Source organism: Apus apus, chromosome 4, assembly GCF_020740795.1.
Source record: "Apus apus isolate bApuApu2 chromosome 4, bApuApu2.pri.cur, whole genome shotgun sequence".
Taxonomy (NCBI): Eukaryota; Metazoa; Chordata; class Aves; order Apodiformes; family Apodidae; genus Apus; species Apus apus.
The window spans coordinates 40,309,756-40,331,490 of record NC_067285.1 but is presented as its reverse complement, the minus strand read 5'-3'; the positions used below and the strand labels follow the sequence as shown (position 1 = coordinate 40,331,490).

The 21,735-nt window shown below is 46.6% G+C and overlaps 1 protein-coding gene across 1 annotated transcript; it reads left to right on the top strand.

Moving 5' to 3' along the window:
- The first annotated feature begins 200 nt into the window (after positions 1–200).
- AREG (amphiregulin) lies at positions 201–7,611 on the top strand. Its single transcript, XM_051618262.1, has 6 exons — positions 201–243; positions 408–590; positions 3,066–3,249; positions 3,700–3,858; positions 5,569–5,671; positions 6,575–7,611. The coding sequence occupies exons 1-5, from the start codon at positions 201–203 to the stop codon at positions 5,654–5,656; spliced, it is 657 nt and encodes a 218-aa protein (XP_051474222.1). The 3' UTR covers positions 5,657–5,671; positions 6,575–7,611.
- The last annotated feature ends 14,124 nt before the right edge of the window (positions 7,612–21,735 follow it).

Sequence of the window (21,735 nt, the reverse complement as noted above, 5' to 3'; positions counted from 1 at the left end):
CGCCGCCTATAAAGCGGGCGGCGGCGGCGCGCGGCCCCTCATGGAGCGCGGGGCAGCGGCGCCGTCACCGCCTCGGGGCCGCCTCTCTCTGTCTCTCCCTTTCTCTTCCTCTCTCTTTGTCGCCCGTCCGTTCCACACCCCCCCCCCCCCACCTCCTACCCCCGTTCCACCCCAGAACCCCCCCCCGTCCGGGACCGCCGATGCGAGCCGTGGCGCTGCTGGCCGCGCTGGCCCTGCTGGCAGGTGCGTGCGGGGCGGCTGAGGCGGGCGGCGGGTGGCGGGAAGGGGGCGGCGCGCGATTCCCCGGCCCTCTCCCGGCGGGTTTTCCACCCCCCCCCCCCCACACACACACCCCCTCCCAACACCCGCACCTGACGGCGGCTTTTTGTTTTCCCCCCCCCTCACAGCCTGCCGGCCGGCCCGCGGGGCCTCGACCAACGCCAGCCAGCCCCAGAGGCACGGCGGGCCCGGCCCGCGGGAGCCCGAGCCCCGGGAGGGCGAGGCGGTGTCGGGTCCCGACGAGGAGGAGGACGAGGAGGACGAGGAAGCGCTGCCCGTCCATCAGTACCTCGTGGACGACTTGATTCGAGGTGAGTGCGGCCAGGGGAGCGCGGGGCCGGGTGTGGGGGCCGGGGGGGCTGGCCAGGCCCGGGGCTGAGGGCTCGCCAGGTGTGGGCACTGATTGCCCGATCGCCTTCGGGCTCGCTGCTTCTCCCGGGCTGCGTGGAACTCTTCGCGTTCAACGCGGGAGACCTCTCCTGGCTGCGGGTTCTCTGACAGAGCTGGCCAGGAGGGCTGCGGTGGGGCAGCTGCCCTCGGCTTGCCACGGGGAGCTCGGGGCTCCTGGTCGGTCCCAGAGCAGGTTGGATGTCAGCTTGTCTTCTTTGCTTGAAGCGTTTTCCTGGGTGTTTTCTCGTGGTGGCTTGTTTGGATAGCAGCTGACAAAAAAACCCCAACATTTCCTGGGAAGTCAAACACTTAAACTCCTGAAGTGGCTGCAGGGAAGTTTTAAGTATCTTTCAGGCTTCAATATGAGTAGCTCTTGTGTGAATTTATTGCAGTTTGTCCACTTGGAAGCTGAGAGAAATGAATAGCACACCTGATTATGGGGGTGCGGGATTTTGTTGATTCTGACCTAAATGCAATTGTAATCCAAACTGGGTTGGTACCTACAAGTAGGTGTTATTGGGCTGGTGCTGTTTCCCTCTAGGGTGGATCTGGCTAATTTTCCTCCAAGAACCCCCAGTGAGACTTGACTTCAACTCTTAGGTGACAGGGGGGGCAATCTGGGGAATTTGTAGACCTTGCTGAAGTTTTTCATGAATGGAAGACCCTCCAGGGGAAGCAGGAATGTTGGGAGTTATTGAGCAGTCTGGCCTGTAAAACGACTGGCTTGGTGACTTAAGTGTTGTATAACTACACAGAAACCAGAATTGTTTGCAAAGGTGGTTGGTTTGTAGACCAGCTCTACTGCTTGGCATGGGGTTTATCTGTGGAGCCTTCAAGCTGTTCTGATTCAACTGTGGATAGCTTTCCTGGTTCTGCAGCTTGCAGGCAGGCACACAGAGATCAAACTGACAAGCTGAGCCTGAAAGAGGGGAGAATGGAAGCAGCCTCAGTTGTGAAAGTGTGAACCTAAATATCAAGTTGAACTGGACAGATCGGGAGGCTCAGCAGTCAGTAGTAAGCTCACACTTTTAGGGACAGGAAACCTTGCTGCAGGAATAGTGTTCCTTGTTTACATATTAATATAGCTTATGCCATTTGAATCAGACTTCTGGTTGCTGAAGGCATTTTTACTTTTAAGTAACTTCAAGCCAGGCTTGTTGCTTTAGAAGTTGAAACGATCCACTGTCTAGACAACAGTGAACTACACCTTGATTCTTTGTGCAGGCTTTCTTCTTGTCACTAGAAATACAGGGTTATGGAGCAGTCGGATCAAGTTGTGCCCTATTGTGCTGATTGCCCATATGCATAGTGCTCTTGGGTAAAATATTAATGTTTCAAAAATTACTTTCATTGGATCTGCAGAGCACAACAGCAATGGAAGACTACTGCACATAGCTGTTGTTAAGATGGGTTGGAACTCACGTGGTTGACTGTTAGTCCTGAGTAGCACAGGTTGCACTGAGATGGGGTACTTGAGGGCTAGCAGCAGAGGGGTGGCTTCTTCAGAGAACCAGTGTGGTACCAGCTTGCTCTAAAACCATGCTCTGGAGCAGCTGTGAAGCTTGTGGCCCTTAGTGATTGGCTTCAGCTTGTTCTCCCCAGTGAAAGGAAGATGATTGCCCTTGCTTAAAACCAAAGCCTACTAAGTCACCAGCATCTTAAACCACACACTTCTAGAGGTTTGTCTTAATTGAGATAATGAGGGGCAGCAGTAAGCTGCAGAACAAATAACCTGACTCTTGCGGGCTGTCTTGCTTTCACTGCTTTGGTGTGCTTGGCATCTCTTGCAAAGTAGGAGAACTGGAAATGAACTATCTGCTGCTGAAGACAGCACTGCAGGTTATTTGGGAGAAACAAGTATTCTAACTGGGATAAGCAGGCTGTCTTGCCTCTGCAGGTGCCCAGGACTACCTAGTGAGTTATAATGCCTTTCATCACTGATGCAAATGGAGAGTTCAGAGTGATGGAGGCTGTTAGCCTTGTATCTGAGTTGATGTAAAACTAGTGGATGGCTTGGCTCTGTCAACTCCACGTCCTTTAGAGCTCTTTGGTTGAGCCTATATGGTTTCGCTCCAGTATCGTATGCTGTGAAATGCTGCAGCCCTTCAACTCTGATCTTCACCTCAGATGGCTCTCACCTGATCTGCTTGTGCTGCTTTTGCTCTGCATTGCATAGGACTTGATGATGGCAGTGTTCTGCTTAACGAGCTTCTAAGCTTAGTGCCTTGGTGCTGGGTGTGAAATGCCCAGCTGCATGCTGACGTGCATTCTGTGCTTCTTGGTGGCAGGTTCTCCTGCACTTAGTATTCCCTTACCCCTCACTAATTTCTGTCATTCAGTTTTCAGAATCTAGCTTTTTTACGTTGCTAGACTGAATCATTTTGTCCTTTTTTCAGTTGAACCTGTGGTCAAACCCAAACCAACAAAAAGGGGGGGTGAGAAGAATGCCGGCAAGTCAAGAAAGAAGAAGAACAAAGGGAAAAACAAAAAGAAAGGGACACCCTGTGAAATGGAATACAAAAACTTTTGCATCCATGGTGAATGCATTTATCTAGAACATCTGCGGATGGTGACCTGCAAGTAAGTCACTTGTGCCTTGTGAGTTATGTGTGATTGGTGTGAGCTGGTGGTGGATGAGGGCTCAGAGGAAAAAAATCGGTGTCAACTTGGCGTAGGTCCATCTCCTGTTGTATTTTGACTGAGAATCTTTCTGCCATGTAAATGAAGTGATGATGGAATCTGAGATGCATAACAAGCTACTGAACTCATCAGTTGGTCATAAACTCAAACCAAAAGAATGAAAAGGTGTGTCTGCCTGGGACATCACGCCCAAACTAATCTCGACTTGTTGAAATGCTGACAAACCTTGTGCTAGAGCAGTGACTGCATTTCGTGAACATGCTCTGAAGGGAGCATCTTGAGATTCATGGGAAACTCTGAAGATGTCTAAGAGGGAGGTTTGTGTGTGGGTGTCCTTGGCTCCAGACACCAGCAGAGCAGATAAGAACTTCTGTTAATGTTTACTTGCAGGTGTCATCAGGATTTTTTTGGTGAGCGCTGTGGTGAACAGTTCATGAAGACTCAAAGAAAGAATGATGTAGCAGACTACTCAAAGACTGTGTTGGTGGTGGTAGCTGTCCTGCTCTCAAGCATCAGCTTCATTACTGTACTTATCATCGTGATAGTGCAGTAAGTATTATGCTCTTTGGTGTCTGTCTAGCTTAAGCATGAGCGGGGCTTGTGTCCAATATCCCCAAAACAGGCCTGGCTCACCTGAATGAGCTGTGTGGAAGACATCCAGAAGGCCTTTGTTCTTATCCCAGCTTGGATATATCTTAAGGGTAGAAGCAGGGTCTGAGAAATTCAAATGTGACTAAGTTTACTTGTCCTTTCTTGCCTTTGGATGTGGGCAGCCTGTGACCCTTATATTATAAAACAAGAGCCTTTCTGCTCTTGCTACAACCAGGATAGTTACAGTGGTGCAGAATAGCAACAGGGAGTAGAGGAGTATTAATGTTGACGCAGCAGTGCCTTAATCTTTGTGGAGGAGCCCTCAAGCAGCAATGTGACAGCCTAATGTACAGCTGTTACCCAGCAGAGGGAAGGAAGTGGGGCTCCAACTCTTGGTTGTTAATGGAGGTTACTGGGTTTAAATACACTGGGATGAGAAGCTGAGGGAATAATCACCTTCAGTCCCAAGTACTGTACTGCTTGCTGTTAATGTGGAGGGAACAACCATTCCAGCCCAATGAACTGCAGACAGTTCAGTGTGGTGGGTGGTCAGAATCTAGGGTCCTGTTGTGAATAAAAGTGCTTTTCTGGGTCCATGTGTCAGGCCTTGTATCAAGCTCTCTTTTGTACCTGCTAATAAGCACCAGCTTATTCTTGCTTCTGTCTTAGTGCCTTGCCAGTGTGTTCACCTGGAGTTTGTGCTGAGGTTAGATGGCCAGCACAGGGAGCCTGTCTCCAGGGTTTCCTGGGTGTTGGAGCTATCCTGATTTGACACTGCAGCTCCACCATAGCAGGGCTTGGTATATTGTAGGTGAAACTCAAAAATTCAGTCTAATTTTAGATATTGATCATCAACTGAATTGCGTACATGCTGTACCCTTTCCTGCAATTCAGGAAGCAAGGTGTGCATTTCTCATGTCACTGTTGCTTCATATTTAGATCTGAAGTTGAGGAATGCTGGGATGAACACTTGTTCTCTCAACACTGCCTCATTCCTCGCTGCTACGAGAGATACACAGCTTTGTAGTTCTGTAAGAGCAAATGATGATTAGAAGTTTTTGGAGTGAACCGTAGAATAGGTTTCATTTGTTTCATGCTCTGAACTCACAGACTTGAAGCATGAGGTTCAGTAATCTGTACCTTCATCCAGAGAAGCTAGGTGGCCTGTTTGGAACAGTTACTAGAAAAGACTGGGACAAGAGATAAGCAGTGTGCTTATGATGTGTTCAACAGTCACATCAAGGGGACAGGGACTTCACATACTTGGAAGTCCACAGGGCTCTGCAGTGGGGAGTAGGGAGTTGTCTGGTCTCTGCAACTGTTTGCTAAAGCAACCATAAAATCTATGCCATAGAAAGGTTCCTGGTGCTTTTCTTGGTTCCAGCAATAAACCTTCCCCATCTTGCTACCCATTCAGGCTTAGGCCAAGGAGTTCTGGTGCTGTAAGGCAAAGCTGTCAGTGCCTAACTCGGGGGGCTTCTTGATATTGTCAGATAATGCTTGATGCCCAGTGTTTAAAAACAGCCTAGCTTGAAACTTCCTGGTGCTAAGGAGCTGCTTGACGATTTGAAGGACATGAGTGTAAATGCTGAAGAGGATGTGGGGGCTGGTAACAACAGGATGTATGTCAGGATTCAATATTATCTCTAACATGCTGTAATTCCACAGGGTCAGGAAAAAGTGTCCTCAGTATGATGAGAAGGAAGAAAGGAAAAAACTTCGACAAGAAAACAGAAATGGCCATGTTGGTGTGTAAATGAGGAGAAGGCAGGTATGAAAGCTGGCTTGAAATGCCTTTGAGTCCTTCCAGGCTCAAGTTAGCATGCGTGCTTTGCAAGGCTAGTGTTTGCTTCTAACACTTGAAGTGCCTTAAAACGTGTAGGTTACATGTGAATGTTGGCTTGGTTTTCTTGTTTCCTGAAACTGCCTCAGTTGTGTGAGTTCTTCAGCAGTGCTGTTGGCTTTCTGGCTGCTGTCTTAAAGGAAAAGTGAGGATAGGAAGCTGTACTGTGGTAAGTGGAGCTATGAAGAAAGAGTTAGTGCAAGAAGCCATGGTAGGCTTTCATCATGGATGATGATGCAGCAACCAAGTGGATCATCACCTGTTGTAAGAGAAGTATTTCCCATGTTCCTGTCTTCTCTGCAAGGCATCAGGATGTTTTTGGTGCTTTGAGGCTGTAGACCAAGACTAAACTGCCAATTCTGTGAGCACCGTAGATAGCCTCTCAGTCAAGTTTCATACTATCATAGCAGCTGAGTGCTAAAGCTCATGGCCCAGGTGGATCACTTCTGGGAGAAATCTAATGGATTTTAATGAGCAAGCAAGTTGGTCTCTTCAGAGCAAAAGTGCACCTAACAGCAGACTCCAGGACCCTACAACAGGAATTGTACTACCAGCTGAAGGAGGAAGCTATAGAGGATAGTCCTGACAAGTTTGGGCAGAACTCAGAAGTTTTGCTTTGCTACGTGTCAGCTACTGACCTTGTCCAAAGTTTATCCAATGATAAATGGAATGTTTTGTTCAAAGCATATTTGAGGCTGAAGAGTATCTAGCACAGTGTCCTCAGGTGTGTGCATATGCTTAAGCTGCCAGCTTCAGGTGTAGTTTGATGCAGTTCTAGCAGAGTGCAGGTGTCTTGGGTGGTGATTAATGTGCCTGGTCTGCCCCTTACAGAACAATTCTCATGTGGCCACTGCCAAGCCGCAGGGTACCTCTGGCCATCTGACACATCCACCTGGACACTGTGGGCTGGAGCTGTTGCCACTGAGCCCTGATTCATCAAGACAGAGGCTGCTGCAAGGAGAAGTCAACGTGCCACTTGCTGCTGAATTGCTTGCTGGGGAGGACAGTTACTGCTACATCTTGGCACAAGGGGTAGAGCACCTGCTATCAAGACCTGCTAGAGACGACTGCTACTGAGCCCTCTCTTCTGTCAGTGCTGGAGCTCCAGTCTCTGCTCTTGTGTGGGTGGACTTTCTTCTCTTAGCAAGTCTCCTTTGGCAACTCTAACCCTCAGGGAGAGAGCTTTTTGTGGCTTTCAGGAGTGGATGGAGGGGTGAAATTCACTCTCCTCTCCCAAAGTTAAGAAGGGAAGAGCTCTGGATGGCTTCTTTCCTTAGACCTCAGTGGATGAAAAACCTAATTCTGCTGTCACTATGCTCCCTGTTGATAGCAGCTTCAAAGAACTTCATCTCTAGTTCTGACTTGCAGGGCATTGGTGTCAGATCTTGGTCAGCCACACCTGGGTTCTGTTACTGTATGTGTGGAAGGTAATCCCTCTGAATTTACTAAGACTCACTTGTGTGAGTGGAGCTATCCCTTTGTGTGTGTGCTAGCCCAAGTTAAAATTAGCCTCCTTGGGATGCTGAGACAGTAAATGCAAGATCTGAAGGAGAAGATCCATGCTCAAACAAGCTGATAAACCTGGACCCATCTGTTATAAACGAAGCTACTTCTGTTACCCAGATACCTGATGCTGCTTTAAAGCAGTGCTTAAAGTATCAAATGCTTCACATCAGATCCAGTCAGATGAACCTGACCAAGGACCTGTTCCTTTGAAGAATCAAGTTTATGCACTGACACTCTGCAAGCAGTGGTCTCTTGTGCTCTGCCTTCTGGTGTGAAGAACGTGAGTTACCTCAAACTGCTGACCCCAGTGTCCTTGGTTTCTTGAACTGTCCATGCAGTCTTGAGCACAGAGTATTATTTGAGTTCAGTTTCTTCTTGGAAGAGTGAATGTATTCTGTATAAACAGAGCAGAATTCTTCTGGTAGCAGAGAAAAACCATTAATTGTCAAGTTATATCTGTAAATGTGTAAATATTTATTACTGTATTTAATATTTAATGTTTCCATAACAAACTTATTTATTTTATAATTAAACTTTTTACATAACCTCATCATGGTAAGGTTTTTTTCTTGCTCTTGGGAATACGTATAAACACCTGAAATTAGAGCTTGGTTTCTTCTCAAAGCAGGAATTTCAACATGTAAGAGCACAAAGCAAAGCTGTGAAGAGCTATAGCCATCTGTGAAGTATGAGCTTGGTGCTCTCCCGAGAGTGCAATTTGTTTGTAAACAAAATATGCAAGTACCTGTTTCAGTAGGAAGTCCATTTAATTCAACTACAAAAGAATCTTAGTTACTGGATGAGGCAGGTGCTAAGTAAGCCACCTCATTGGAAGCAGAATCTCAGACTGAAGTTTGAGCAAATGACTAGCCCTTTGCACTGGACTCTAGCTGGGAATATTGGAGAGGGGAGAGCCTTTCATCTCTGTGTGGTCAGAGAATTTGGACGGTGGCTTTAAACTTGGTCTGACATAAATGAGGAACAGCACAACAGCCTCAGGCCAGTGACTCCCTAAACAGAAAGGGAGCCTTGCCCTCCACAGTCTACCTTGAATTTCTTTTCTTCCCCAGGTGGTTATTAGTCCAGCTGTATGCTGGTGTTCCCCTGAAGCAATTCCAGCAGTGAGCTGGGGTTTAAGTCTAGAGTTGTCTGAGAAAATGAGTGTCAGGGGGGGTGTGTTTGGCTTTAAAGCTGCAGTTGTGATGAAGATGATTGAGAATCTTGTTTTGAGGCTCTTTTCTTAAAAGCATCTTCAAGAGGTGTTGCTGGCTGTGGCTCAGGTTGCAGCAGGGAAGAAAGAAAAAACAACACACACACACACACACACACACACAAAAAAACCCCAAAAACCCACAACGTTTCAGTCAGGCCTAGTTTGTGTACCCAGTTGTAGGAGGAGAGTGTAGTCCTGTCCAGAGTAGCTGAGATGCATTTGCCTTGGCTTCCTGACTTAGCCAAGAAGTTCTCAGACTTGGACTCTGCCTGTATGGTTTGTAGCTGAGGTACAGGTAAATGTATTGCAACACCTCTTGGGAAGATTGCAAGACTTCATTCCAGGGAACTTGTTTCATTACCAAAGTAAACAGCACTTCTCCAAGTGGCTTTTCCACAGACATTTGCTATTAGAGCTCTGGCAAGAAAAGCTGTTTCTGTAAGTCATGCCAAGCTTTTTGCTTTGGAGTAAACAAGCTCAATCTCAGTGGTAACAGAGCCATCGTCTAGTGAGACTTGGAATGGAATTATAAATACCCTTTGGAAGCCATGAAACTCTTCTATCTCTAGTCTTTCTGGAGTAATTGGTTTTTCAACTTGATAGGCTAAGCCAATGCTGGCACAGGAAACTGAGCTGTTTTCCCTCTTCCTTCTCCCAGCTTAAAGCCCAACAAGAATAAAGCTTCTGGCATAGCTTGTGAGATCTATCTGTTGTGCATTTTTGATACACTGATTACTGAGTGAACTGGATGGTATTTTCTAAAAGTAGGCAGCTAGGAACTGGAGAGGCCCTACTGAGCTATTTTGGGGAGGCTGGACTCTGAAAATTCAAGTGTCATCTGGAGTTATCCTGGCTTGGCCAATAATCAGGAAGGAAAATAATTGCTGAGTCTCCTTAGCTGATAGTTTGGAAATAGTGGAGGGCAGGCTTCAGAGAAGACTTGTTTCTCTGGAAGTATTTAGGTTACAGCCAGATTTTTTAAGAGGTAGGGCAGCCAGCACCTCAGTTGTAGAGAAGACTCTTGCTATGGGTCAGTCACATCCAACATTGCTGTAGTGCTTGCTAGTGAGCAGGAATACTTGTTTCTGTCAAAATTGTGACCCTGGCTAATAACAGCTTGCTGCCAGCTTCCTAATGTAAATTTGATACACAAGCACATCAAGGCCTGTGGTGTCCAGTGGGCTGGTTGCTTAAAAAACAAAAAACCCAGTTGATGGTTGGAACTATGTATCTGGAATTCTCTTGCTGATGATCAGTCAAGGATGCTGTGCTTGTGTGACAACTAAATCTGATCTGCTGCAGGGCAAGGCCAAAGATAATTTTTACTGTTGATTGTGCACAGCCCAGTCTGCTCTTCAGGGTATACACATCATTTGCCTTTTAACCTGCTCCCCCTCACCATGGTGATACCTTAGCTCCACTAAGTATGCCTGGGTTTCTACTCCCACAGCTTATTAGTAAGTTATGCCTCCAGATTTTTCTTGACCTTCCAGTGACAATGTTGCTTTGACAGGAGAGCTTCTGTGTCTTGTCACTTGTGGTTGCCTCAGCTGTGACCTGGAAGAGTAGCCTGATGTTCTTGCACAAGTTTCTACAGACACGGCTGATTTTGCAAGGCATTTTTGTTATCCAGTTCCATATGCAGGTATTCTGGTAATGTGAAGGTCATGGTTGCTTGCACAATTCCATCCTCTTTCCTGAATGTTTTGTTCTCCAAGATTATTGTATTTTGTAGAAAAACAATAGCTCCTTGTTTTATTTCTCTCTTGTGTATTGATGGAGCTTTAGAGTGTTCTGCAGTTGTTGATGGCCAGAGTAGCTTCCTTCAGTAAACTACCTGAGCAAACTTACCTGAAAGCAGGGTTGTTAACTGGGACAAGTGCTTGACTCTTCTGGCAGAGGTTTTCTGGAAGCACCAAGAGTGTGTCTCGCTTCAATGAACAATCACAACAATCAGCAGCAATCACTTGGCTCTTGAGGTGTTACCTCTGATAGGAAGCGAGGGCTTTGCATTCTTGGTGACAGCTGGATGCAGTGAGTGAGCATGCTCGAGGAGTCAGTGTTGGAGTCTTCACGTCAGTGGACAGAAGGGTCAGACAACCTTTAATAAGCAAACCTTGATTCCTTCTCATTTTGTGAACAAAGCTGTACATACCTATCGTTCCTCTGCTGGTTACACCTTCCCTGAGCGAGTCAGGTCTGGCTTTGCCTATGGCTCCTGAGTGTGCTCGGTTCAGACACCTATGCCTGGGAATGTCAGAGGGAAACAGATACTGTTTTCTTACTGTGGCTCTAGGCCCAAAGCCAAGGAACCAGAATTTGTGTCTTTTTCAACCAAAGGAGGCCTGGGAGGTGGGACATCTTAAGTCCAAGGTAAAGCAATGCTCTCAAAGTACATTTTCCTAGCAAGGCAAGTAGCAGTTTTAATTGAGAAAAAACAAATACACTCTTTGTGTCAGAAGACACATCTTTTTGCATATAATTCAGAAAAAAAGAGCCAGTTTTCAGCTTAACATCTTTAGACTGAAATAACGCAGCCTGTTCTCTTTGCATTTTGGGACAAAAAGCAAAGATAAATAGTCTGAGAGTCTGATCTAATCCAGCATTTCCAATGTCTTAACCTACGTGTCATACCCTCATTGCAATGCCATGCACGCTAAGTCAGGTAACACCATCATTACTTCCAGCTGCCTTTGGATTCTTGCCTGCTGATGCTTTGGTCCAGAGCTTGGAAAACTGCTTCCTCCTTTGGGTGTGATTTTCCTTACACAGCTGACAGTGAGTTTGTGTTTGGCAATCGGGCAGCAGTCACTTGCAGACTGCCTTAGCTGCTAGTTTTCCAGAAGACAAGGAAGTACATGTTTTAGCATCAGTTATGGTTTTATTTGCTTAGGGAAGGAAATCTCCAGCACTGCATATAACTGTTTAAAAAACAGTGGAAACAGAAATTACTTTTAGGTGTCTAAAGCAATGAATGTGTTTTAAAATATCTCTATTAGAGCATCTACAGCTCCTATCAGCATAGGGTCTGAACATCTCAGAAACAATCCAGGTGATGTGGTGTGCTGTCAGGTCTGCATTCCACTCCTTATTTTGCTGCTGGGGTGGTAAGGTGACTTGGTGGTGGTCACAAGAGCTGAACCTGGTAGCTGTCCCAAGAGCTAGGCACAAGACTTCCTTTCCTCTTGCATCCTTTGCCCTCATATTTCTAAGTGTGATTTATGTTCAGAAATTATTAAAGGTGCACACCAAAAACCCAGGTAGAAGGAGTTGCAAAAGAAACTTTTAAATGTAATTTCCATAGGGTGCAGGGTTAGTGTGGCTCCCACTGGTACCTGTCTGCATTGCTTTCACACCCTATCTGCCTCCTGTGGATCCAGCTCCTTCCAGTTAAAAGGTGCTTTCTTTACTGTCTTCTGCCCAGAGCTGATTACTGTCAGGGATGAAAAGGCAGACACCTCTTGGGTGGAGCACAATGGAACAAAACTGAACCAGGGCTTAGAGCAACAAATGTCCTGTCAGGTCTTAGGGCCTCTCATTTATGATGAAAGCTTTTCAAGAGCTTGAACAGTTGCTATGTGTCTTAATCATGTTTAGATGTTGTACCCAAGTGCTATGAAAATGGCAGTAGCAGCTGGAATTTTAGCTGGAAGGGGGAGTGAGGTGGAAGGGTGGAGTATCAGAGCAAAATGGGACAGAATAAACACAGGATTTTACATTATCACTCCCCAACAAATACCCCTGCCATGGAAAAATAGTAACTTCCCTTTGAGTTTTAAAGACCTACCAAGGATAATTCCCACAAACTCTCTTACCACCTGTGAAGTGAACCTATGAAGCATCCAAGTACTAAATTTACCCAATAGCCCTCTCATACTGGTACAGGTATTAAGGCAAGGCACAGTGTGGCATATTCAGGAAGGGCCCCTGTGCTGTGTGGGTGTATGCTGCAGTGCCAGCGTTTCCATGCCTTCTGTAGGCTTGGCAGGAAGCACCTCTTACCTGTCTGCAGGCTTCATGGGATACTGACACAGCCATGTGCACTGTGACTTGGATAAAACCAGAAACCATATCCAAACCTCTGGGAACCTTCTATTAGCAGCAGTAAGAAGGAAAGGATCTCTAGACACTTATTTTTCTCAGTCACATTTCCAGTATTGAAGTTTATGAGACACCACATAGAAAAGATATGTTGCCATTAGCTAGATAGCCGTGCCTTTAGAAGATGAAGTTAAGCTTTGAAAGAAGACATGAGGTCCACAGGCAAAAATGCTCATCAGTTTCAAACCACTAATTAGGTGCACAGAAACTGCTGTTGTACATACAGGCTTGGTGAGGGCACTTGCAAATAGGTGGCCAGGGGAATTTTGGTTTTGGATCAGCCTCAGCAGATGCAAGGGTAATTCTGCTTGCAGTGGAAGATACGCAGTGACTGCTTTTATGCCTGGCCCTTGGTTTTCTATTAAAAAAAGGAAAAAAAAGAAAGAATGAAAAAAACCCCAAAACCCCAGGATCATTAGCGCTTCTGTTCTATGTCCATCCCAGCAGTGCAGACTGGAACTGAACTGGTTTTTCTGTGGGCTGGTACGATTTACATAAGAAGTCATTTACTGCAAGGCTAATGAGCAGTGCAAGACTCAGCAGCGTGTGTCTGTTAGCAGAAATACGGCAAGCAGATTTGGAGAAGGGGTGGTGGTGGGGAGCTCATCCAGCAGCTTTGTCTTGTCGCTGTGGCATCGGTCTGAGCTTTGTCACTGATTCAGCAAGAGCTCCAGGAAAAGTGTTCAGAGCATCCCATCCTTTTGCTGGGGTCTGAGAAATGCTGCTTTAAGACGTGATTAAAGCATCTCATAATTCTCTTTGCAGAGATTATCTTGGCATGTGCTAATATTTGCTTTTGTTGAGAAGACATACATAGGTAACTGAGGCCTTCCTGGCGCATCTGGAATATGTTTTAGACACACAGAGTTTGAATTTGCATTTTTCTCTCTGTTAAAACCCTGTTCCTGGTTGTGGAGTGTACTTAAACCACGCTCACCGTTCAGCTGTTTCATCTCCAGGATGTGTTTAAGCCCACATTCTGCTGCACAGCATGTCACATCAAGCTGTTACACACTGAATCCCAAGTGGGAGTAGGATGAGTTGTTGCCACTGGAAGAACTCTGTGCTTTACTGGCTCCTGTTGTTGTTGCACAACAGTCTCTGAATGAATCCCGCTCGTAGGTTGCAAGAGATTGCGCCAGGGTTCAATGCTGTGATTCAACATCCACAGTCTGGCTGCTGCTGGGGAGATGCTCCACAGAACCGTAAACTCGCAGCAAAACAAGGCAGCTCGTGGTTTTGTGTTCTCTTGGGAGGAGCCAATTAATAACAAGCATTATCTTCATCAAGTGTTCCCAGCTTTAATGAAGGCCAAAGGTCCTTTTGTCCCCTTGCTCAAATTTCGTCACAGCCATCCTGGGTCTCAGCTCAGCTTGCAGCCAGTCTGCAGGGAGCTCTTTGGAAAGAGGCCAGCTGGTCTGCCAAGAGACTGGATCCAGTTGCATCAGCATGGGAGCAGGAATGCTCCCAAGGCTGGCAGGACCAGTCCTGACTGGTTTTCCCAAAGCTCCTCCCACAGGAGCTCCTGCAAGGACATCCTCTTACCTCACCAAAACCTGGGTGATCCAGGGAGGCTGTCAGTAGAACAGCTGTTACCTGGCAAAAGCAGGGAAGGAATTAACCCTTTCCTGGGCTTCAAGCTGAGTGGCAGGATGAAATGACAAATGAAGCAGCACCAAAAATGCAACCAAGCTGTACTATCTTTCACTGTCACGACTATCACAGACCAGCATCTACCAAAACAAGGATGAGCCAGGCCCTTGTTTAGTGGAAGATGAAATCAACTGGTCTGTGCTGATTAACAGCTGATGATACAGATAACTTTATGGAAAGCACTCCAGCCTTTCAGAAAGGATGTTTCAGACCGACTGCTTTGTGTGGGGTCATCAGCCCTTGTGACTTCACTGTGAACCTTTGCATCAAAGATGGTGCTCCAAGAAGGAAACAGTTGTAGTTTTTGGTATTTTATGTTAACAGTGTTTCAGTTTGAAGCTTTGAAATAACTTAAGGGGGTTTCGTACATGTATTTGTATGCAGGCACATCAAATCTAAGTATCTACAATTGCCTGCTGCTGTGAAGGACTAGATGAGGCAGTTCCTGAGGGGCCCAGTCCCTGGAGATGCTTCATGAAGTATTGCATGTCTCCTGGCATGGAGGCATGACCTGAGAACCCAAAGTTTCACATACCTGTTTTGAGCCAGGATATTCATGACCAGGAGGAATGAAATTGAGTGTATGAAGTAAATGTTACCCTAAAGACTTGAAAACAGCAAGGCTTACTTTATGTCCTCTCCTGATTTTTAGAATCAGTGTTGTGATCTGAGAGGCCTGTCTCCCAGCTGTACCATGGCTCAAGTTGGAAGCCCAAGACCACAAGTGAGAAGATGTCTTCTACCTCAGTAGGTAAGTGTCCATCTCCTGTCCAGGCAGCAGAGAAGCATTATACGGTCAGACGTTCCAGCCCAGCTGATCTCAGGTGCTCTGGAGGAAGTAGGACAGGCAGCAGACAATCCCTCAGGCCTGTTTATGAAATAGTCCTGTGCAGTAGTTCCCAAAGTGGAGTGTAGGGAGGTTCACAGTTACCAGGGGAGGAGGAAGCAGGGGTTAGGGGGAGGCAGTTTGCTATGACCTATGCAAAAAGAGGCCTGACAATTATTTCTTCAGCCCCCTACCTTGCTAATTACTATTGGAAAAGCTGTCTCCAATAGCACAGTGAACACTGAAGAAACAGATGGTATTACTCGTGAGCACAGCTAAGCCAGAGACCTTGTACATGTCTTGAGGAGAAACAGGACATGCCACACAAGAGTGCTTTGCATGGAGTTGTGCCCACATGCCTTCTGCCCTGGCCTGGTGTGGTGTGTCTGCCTGGCCTCCCAAAGGACACTCACTCGCAGCCCACAGGTAGGCTGTTGTGGTTCACAGGGCTAACTGCAGCTCAGAGGCCTGGCCAGTGAGAGAGCCACAGGAGGTGGTTTTTTTCTGCCCTGCCAGCAAGGGATCCTACATGAAGTATAGCCTCCTGGTGCCTCTTGTTCCTCCTTGCTTTAGGCTCCGTCCTGTAGGCAGTGTGAATAGCTGTTCTCCCCAATGTATGTGGCCCTTCTGAGCTGTGAGTTGCTGTGTGTTTCCCCAGGAACCCCAACCCTCTGGTTTCCCTTCCTTAGGCAGCTGAGATTGGTGGTGCTTCACACTTCTAACATCCTTTTTTCACCACTCTGTGCCAGATTTGTGAAATGTACTGTGCCCTCTAGCACAGCTAACTGGGGAATTCACCCATGAGACTCACCTCTGTGTGTGCATTTCTTACTTTTGTGATTCACTTGTGACCATTGAGGGCCCTGGCAGCGGATTAGCAGTGCCCTGATGTCCTGGCGACGGTGATGCCTCTCCTGGACCTCGTTGCTGTCTCCTTCAGGCTTGCTTTCTCTGCATTCATTCCCATATTTTGCTGTGAGGGAAAGCTGGCTGGAGGTGCCTGCCAGATGCAGACAGTTTTTGCAGTGTCTGGGATGTTACCTCATCCTGTAGAGCCTACCTTGAAGAGATTAAGCAACTAAGACCTCATCATGCTGGCAACAATAGCGCTATGTGACCTCCTTTCAAAGCTATAGGAAACCAGCAACAGGGCATTGACCACTGCCACATGCTTCTGTAGGCCCTCACAGCTCCTCAGATGCTAATGTAACTTCCAATGGATAAACCATGATTGATCTGTTCTCTGTAACAGTCTTGGAATGTTCAACTCTTGTTCATTGAGCCTTAAAAGTTCTTCCAACAAAATCAGATAAGAGTTAGTGTGGAAATTTCAGCCCACTCTGCACATCCTCCCAGAAAGGTTTCTTTCCTCCTCTAGCTAGGTGGGAGGGAGACAAATTCTCCGTTAGTGAGGTGCCCTAAATAAATGCCCTGTTTCTTTTCCACCTCCCAGCTGATGAGGTGTAAGCTACAGCTTACAAAGGGGGCACTGAGCCAGGCTTGGCAAGCCAGCCTCCCTTCTCATATCTTCTTCCTGATGCAATCTCACACCGGCCTCCCACTGCTGGTGCAACCAAAGTGTGGCTGCCTGTGCTCACTGCCCAGTCTAAGCCCTGTTGGTTACCCCCTTGCACACGTCCAGCTGTCAAGAGTTGAGCCCCCTGAAGAGAGGGGGTCAATGAAGTCAGGCCTTTCTCAGAGGTGTCTTCTGCAGCACTGTAGGATTTTTGGTGAGTCACTGGAAAGGAGGAGGTAAAGGGAATTTGCCGTGAGAAATGCCATGCAGTCATTTATTCCCAGCCTACCCTTGTGGGTTTGTTTCTTTCTGTGCTACCAGGACGATGTGCAGAATCTCTAGCTGGTTCTCACCCATCCACTATTTCAGGATCTAGGTGTATCTACTTAGTAGCAAAAATTTATATAGGTTAATTCCCACACTCCCAATGAATGAATCATTAAGGGAACAAAGAAAGGTGCCTCCTTTAAAGTATCACTGCCACCTGCATTATGAACATACGCCCAGGTTTACTTGTGCATATTTAACCCCTTATCAGAACAAATAAATGACAGTCAGCTCTGGCACTGGTTGCACCTCTGGCATGGATGGCAGGAGGAAACACGTTCCTGCACTTGAAAGTGGTGTGCAAAACTCAAAGGAATGCTGGACAAAAAGAAAAAAAAAAAAAACATATAGGATTCATTTAACTACCCAGCTAGACCTGGCCAGAGGTATGTCCCATCTCCCACACCCTTCAGTCTCCAGTCACCATGAGGAGGAACAATCCCCTCCAGAAATGCTTAACATCTGGTGAAACTGAGCTGGAAAAGGGGTGCCTCGCCCCAGGAAAACCCAGAAACCTCCGTGCTAGTAGTTGATGAGCAGTTTGAGTGTCAAAGCCAAAGGATGCAGTACATTCCAGGGAGAGCAAATTGTTTCTTCCTGAATGCAAGTAAGAGCAGCATCCCTTTCAGGTGAGAACTGCAGGTTGGCCTGAACTGCAAGCAGGAGGAAGGGGTCTGGCTGTATCTCCTGTGTGTTTTTCCCTCTTGGTTGGTTTGTCAGTATACAGTCTGCAAAGAGGTGTGCCCCAAGGATGTGAAAGGAGATAAGCCACTGAACCGTATTAGCACATGAAAGAAAAAACAGTGGGATCTTCCAAAGGATGGCAAAGGTTCAAAACCTGCTCAGAGAAGCACATAGTTGTGGATGATTACTGCAGCACACTCCTCCAGCTGGAGGTGTGGCAACTTAGCGTGAGATGAGAACGTAGCAGGTGAGTAATGCCAGTGCCATTCTTAGTAAGGAATCCTATTTTTAGTACGGATTGGCTTGGAACATAAATGGCTTTAAAATCAAAGAGCCAGTGAAAGGACAACTCCAGTGAAAGGTGCTGACCACAAAGGTAAAAGCACAGCCTCCCTCTGAAAGTGACCCTGAGACACACGATGTCAGAAACTGACTGGTGTATGCTCTTTGGCCCAGTGCTCTGTCCCGCTCCTGTTAGAGGCAGGATCCCGGGCTTTCCTTTTGGTCCCTGCACTCTGCAAGCACCCAGTAAAGTGCAGTGCTGCCAGGGACTCCTCTCCATCCAGCAGGGTGCTTGAGGCACAATGAGCAGCAAGACCTATGCAAAAGGCAGGTTGGTGTCCTTGTGTCGGATCTAGCTGCACTCCAAAGGAACAAGGACAGAAACCCCATCTTTTTGTTTCCATCAGTGAATTAAATACGGAGGGGAAGCACTGTGGTAAAACTGTTAAGTGCACCCAAGGCTGGGTATTCTGAAGGGTTCAGTTGCCTGATACCTGCTGAGTTGCTGGCACTGAAGGGAAGGTAGTGCCTAACTCCTTTAGCATCCCAAGCTACTTAGAAAATTAAGTCATGGAGGAACAGTGGCCAGTGCTGCTATCAAATTATTTGCTTAGATCATTCTAAGCAAATTATTGTCCTTTGGGTGTTGAGTGTTTCACAGATCAGCTAATTCTGGCAGGGGTGACAGAATGTTTGCCAACAGATGTTGTGTTAGAACAGCTGCAATCTTTGTAAGGCCCATCTTACTCAAGGTGAGAAAGAGCCTGAGACAAGTGCTGCAAAAGTTAATTTCTTTCTCTGGGAGAAGAGTTTTGCTTTGGGAAGGCTGCAACACAGCTTCCTGTGGCTGATGGCTGGAAGGGATCCACTAGCTCTATTGATCCAGCAGCAGTCCCAGCTGAGGCTATGAAGTTGTCCTTACAGTGCAAACACTGTCTGTGTGGAAGGGAATGGCACCACACACGTTGCTGAAGTGCAGTGCCATTAATCAGGGCTGTGCTTGGGGTAGTTGGGTCTAACAAGCCCTTCCCATCCCAAGCCATTCTCGGCACTGCTGTTAAAAGCCAGCACCACAAGCTCCACTTCCCCCTGCTGCCCTTCTGTGCCTTGCACTCTGGAGCCTTTCTTCCTGCTCCCTTCATTGCCTCCCCAGTGCTGGAGCAGGTGTTCTAAAGCCTGGGAGGCTATATTTGCCTGACACGTCTCCTCGGAGGAGAAACAGATTTCAAAATACTCCGAGTTGCTGCTGGTTTGAGACCAACTCCCATGTTGTTAGGACACCGTACAGGCATGGGAAGTGGTGGCCTTGGCATGTCCCTTTGGGGGGTCCTAGCTCTGCAGTGCAGCAGAAGTGAGACATCTCCAAATGCTCTATGTAGGCATACTTAGACTTTCTGCAAATGTGGCAGGTTCCCAGGTTAACCAGAGCTTTGAGGTGGCTCTGCCCAAGCCTCCTTTGTATCACCAGCTCCCCAGAAAAGACCAACACGGCTTTAAAACTCCAAAGCTGGTTATATTAGAACATAAGCTAGAATAATAAACTTCTTGAGTGAAACCAAAAGGACAAAGGGTAGGCTGAAATTTTGGCAGTAATACCTCTCCCCCGTGCACAAACACCTCCTGTCCTTGCAGAGGATTGCTTTCTGCCACCTCGGTGGTTCTAGATTGCAGCAAGCTGCACAGTTCCTTCTGCCCCACAGGAAAAGCAAAACCTCTGTTTCCGACCTTTGGGGTCTTGCCAGTCCTCTGAGCAGTCTGCCTTTTTTAAAGAGCGTAGCACCCAAATGAGAGCCAAATAAATAAAACAGATACTGTCTCTCACTGTGACCCAGAAATGACTAGTCTGGCTGGCAGTCTGTACATGTAGTGCAGACATGGCTGTGATCTCTGGAGATCTAATGCCCTGACTCACCTGTAGGACATCTAGAAATCCTGGGCAAATGTCCAGAGGCCTCACGTTCTATCTGAACACCATTTCCCAGCAAAAATAAAAAGAATGGATAAACTGGGGAAACTCTGGTAATTTGTGGGACCTACTGTGTCCTGCATGCAGGTCTGACCTGCCCACTGTCTCAGTTTGACTCAGTTAATGAAGAGATGACTTTGCCCTTCTGGTTCCTCAGAGTCTTTTAGTGTAAACAGTAAAATAAAAACTCTCTCTCTGCTGTCATGGGACAGTCTCATGTCTGAGATCCAGGGCACCTTTTGAAATGGATTTTGCTTTAAGAGCAGCTGTTGGGATGTTGAAGGTAGAGGGAACTACCTCTGCCTTGGGTGCTTCTTGTTTGGTTTTTCCTTTGCTGTACAATATTAGAGGTACCATTTGGGATTTCTCTCCTTTTATAATTGGTGGGACATAGAGCAAAAATAGGAAGTTTAGTCTGATGTCACACTTAGCAACTTTTGTCTTGCCCATGGGGAACTGTAGCCTGACTGGGACCATGTGATCAGGAACTTGTTCTCACATGCATAAACTGTGTGTGGTTATTGGCATTGCTTTTTCATTGACCTCTGCCCTTCGATGGGGAGACCTTCTCAGAGTTGGGGCTCTCTTGAGGAGCTTGCAAAATGGCAACTGTCACTGTCAACAAAGGGATGCTTTGCTCTGGTCTTTGCTGGTTTTCCTTGCCTGCCTTCCATGAGCCCTGTCCCAAGAACAGCCGCTGTGATGTGCAGGGCTTGAGTTAGCAGTGAAGACCCTGTGTGACCTCCCTGCTGCTGACATGTGCAGCTGCAGGAGATACTGAAGTTCACGTGAGCAGGTTCAGGTATGCGAAACAATGGGTGTGATCTGAAGGCTTGTGTGTTTGTTTTAGAGGTACAGAAACATGGTTTAATACTTCAGGTGCTCTGATTAACATGCAGTCTCACATGGGGAGACTCCGTAGGGGAAATTCTGCCCTAGGATCAGCAAACAGTGTTACTGGTGAAGCATCTGGCTGCTGGTACCTGACCGTGATTGTAGGTGGGAGGTATTTCAGGGAGCTTACAGCTTTGCTTTCTGCTGATCAGAATGAATGTTCAACAAATCTGAGACATTAGTCCAGGAAGAAATAAAGTTGCAGCCAGATCTAATTTCACCCTTCTCAATTAATAAACAAATAAATAAATAATTTCTTCTAAACATGATAATTTAATTTTTACCAAAACAAATTGTTTTACATTTGTTATGAAATGAAGAGGTCATTCAGGAAAGATAATGTTCTGAGTAGAAGACAACGTTTTGTACTGGAATTTTGTCTTTAGGTGTGTTTGGATTTGGATGAGAATGCCGGGGAATATCCACTGTGAGGTGAGGGTGCTCCAGGCTGCCCAGTGGGGACAGAAACCTAAAAAATATCTATGTGCAGGTACTCACTTGGTGCTGCACATGATTTGAAGATATCTGTTTACAGTAAGATGACCTTGGTGTCTAGCTTTGTCCTTGTTGTTTATCCACCCAAACACACCTCAAAGTAAAACACAAGTGACTATAAATACTTGGGGATCCTTTACAAGAAAATACAGGTGCAACATAACCACCTCGTTTGGTTCAAGTTTCACGAGTGACAGAAGAAGTACCACTGAAATCTGTGGTTAATTTTCAGGAGCCTGGAGCACACCCTGGATTCACTAACTGGTGTTTTCCCACTCATCTCAACAGGGCAGAGTTGAACACATGTTGAACACATTTGAAAACGCTGCTTTGCAATTGTGGATCTGGTCCTGTTGCCTGTTGTGAACTCAGTCGTGTTTCACCATTGTAAGAGACAGTGAGGTCTAGCAGCTCTGCTCATCACCAGCGTAAGTGCTTAACAGATACCAGTTAATAACTAAATATATGACATAATCTCTACAAAGGCCAAAGCTCTTAATAACAAGTATTGTCGAAGATGTACGCAGTT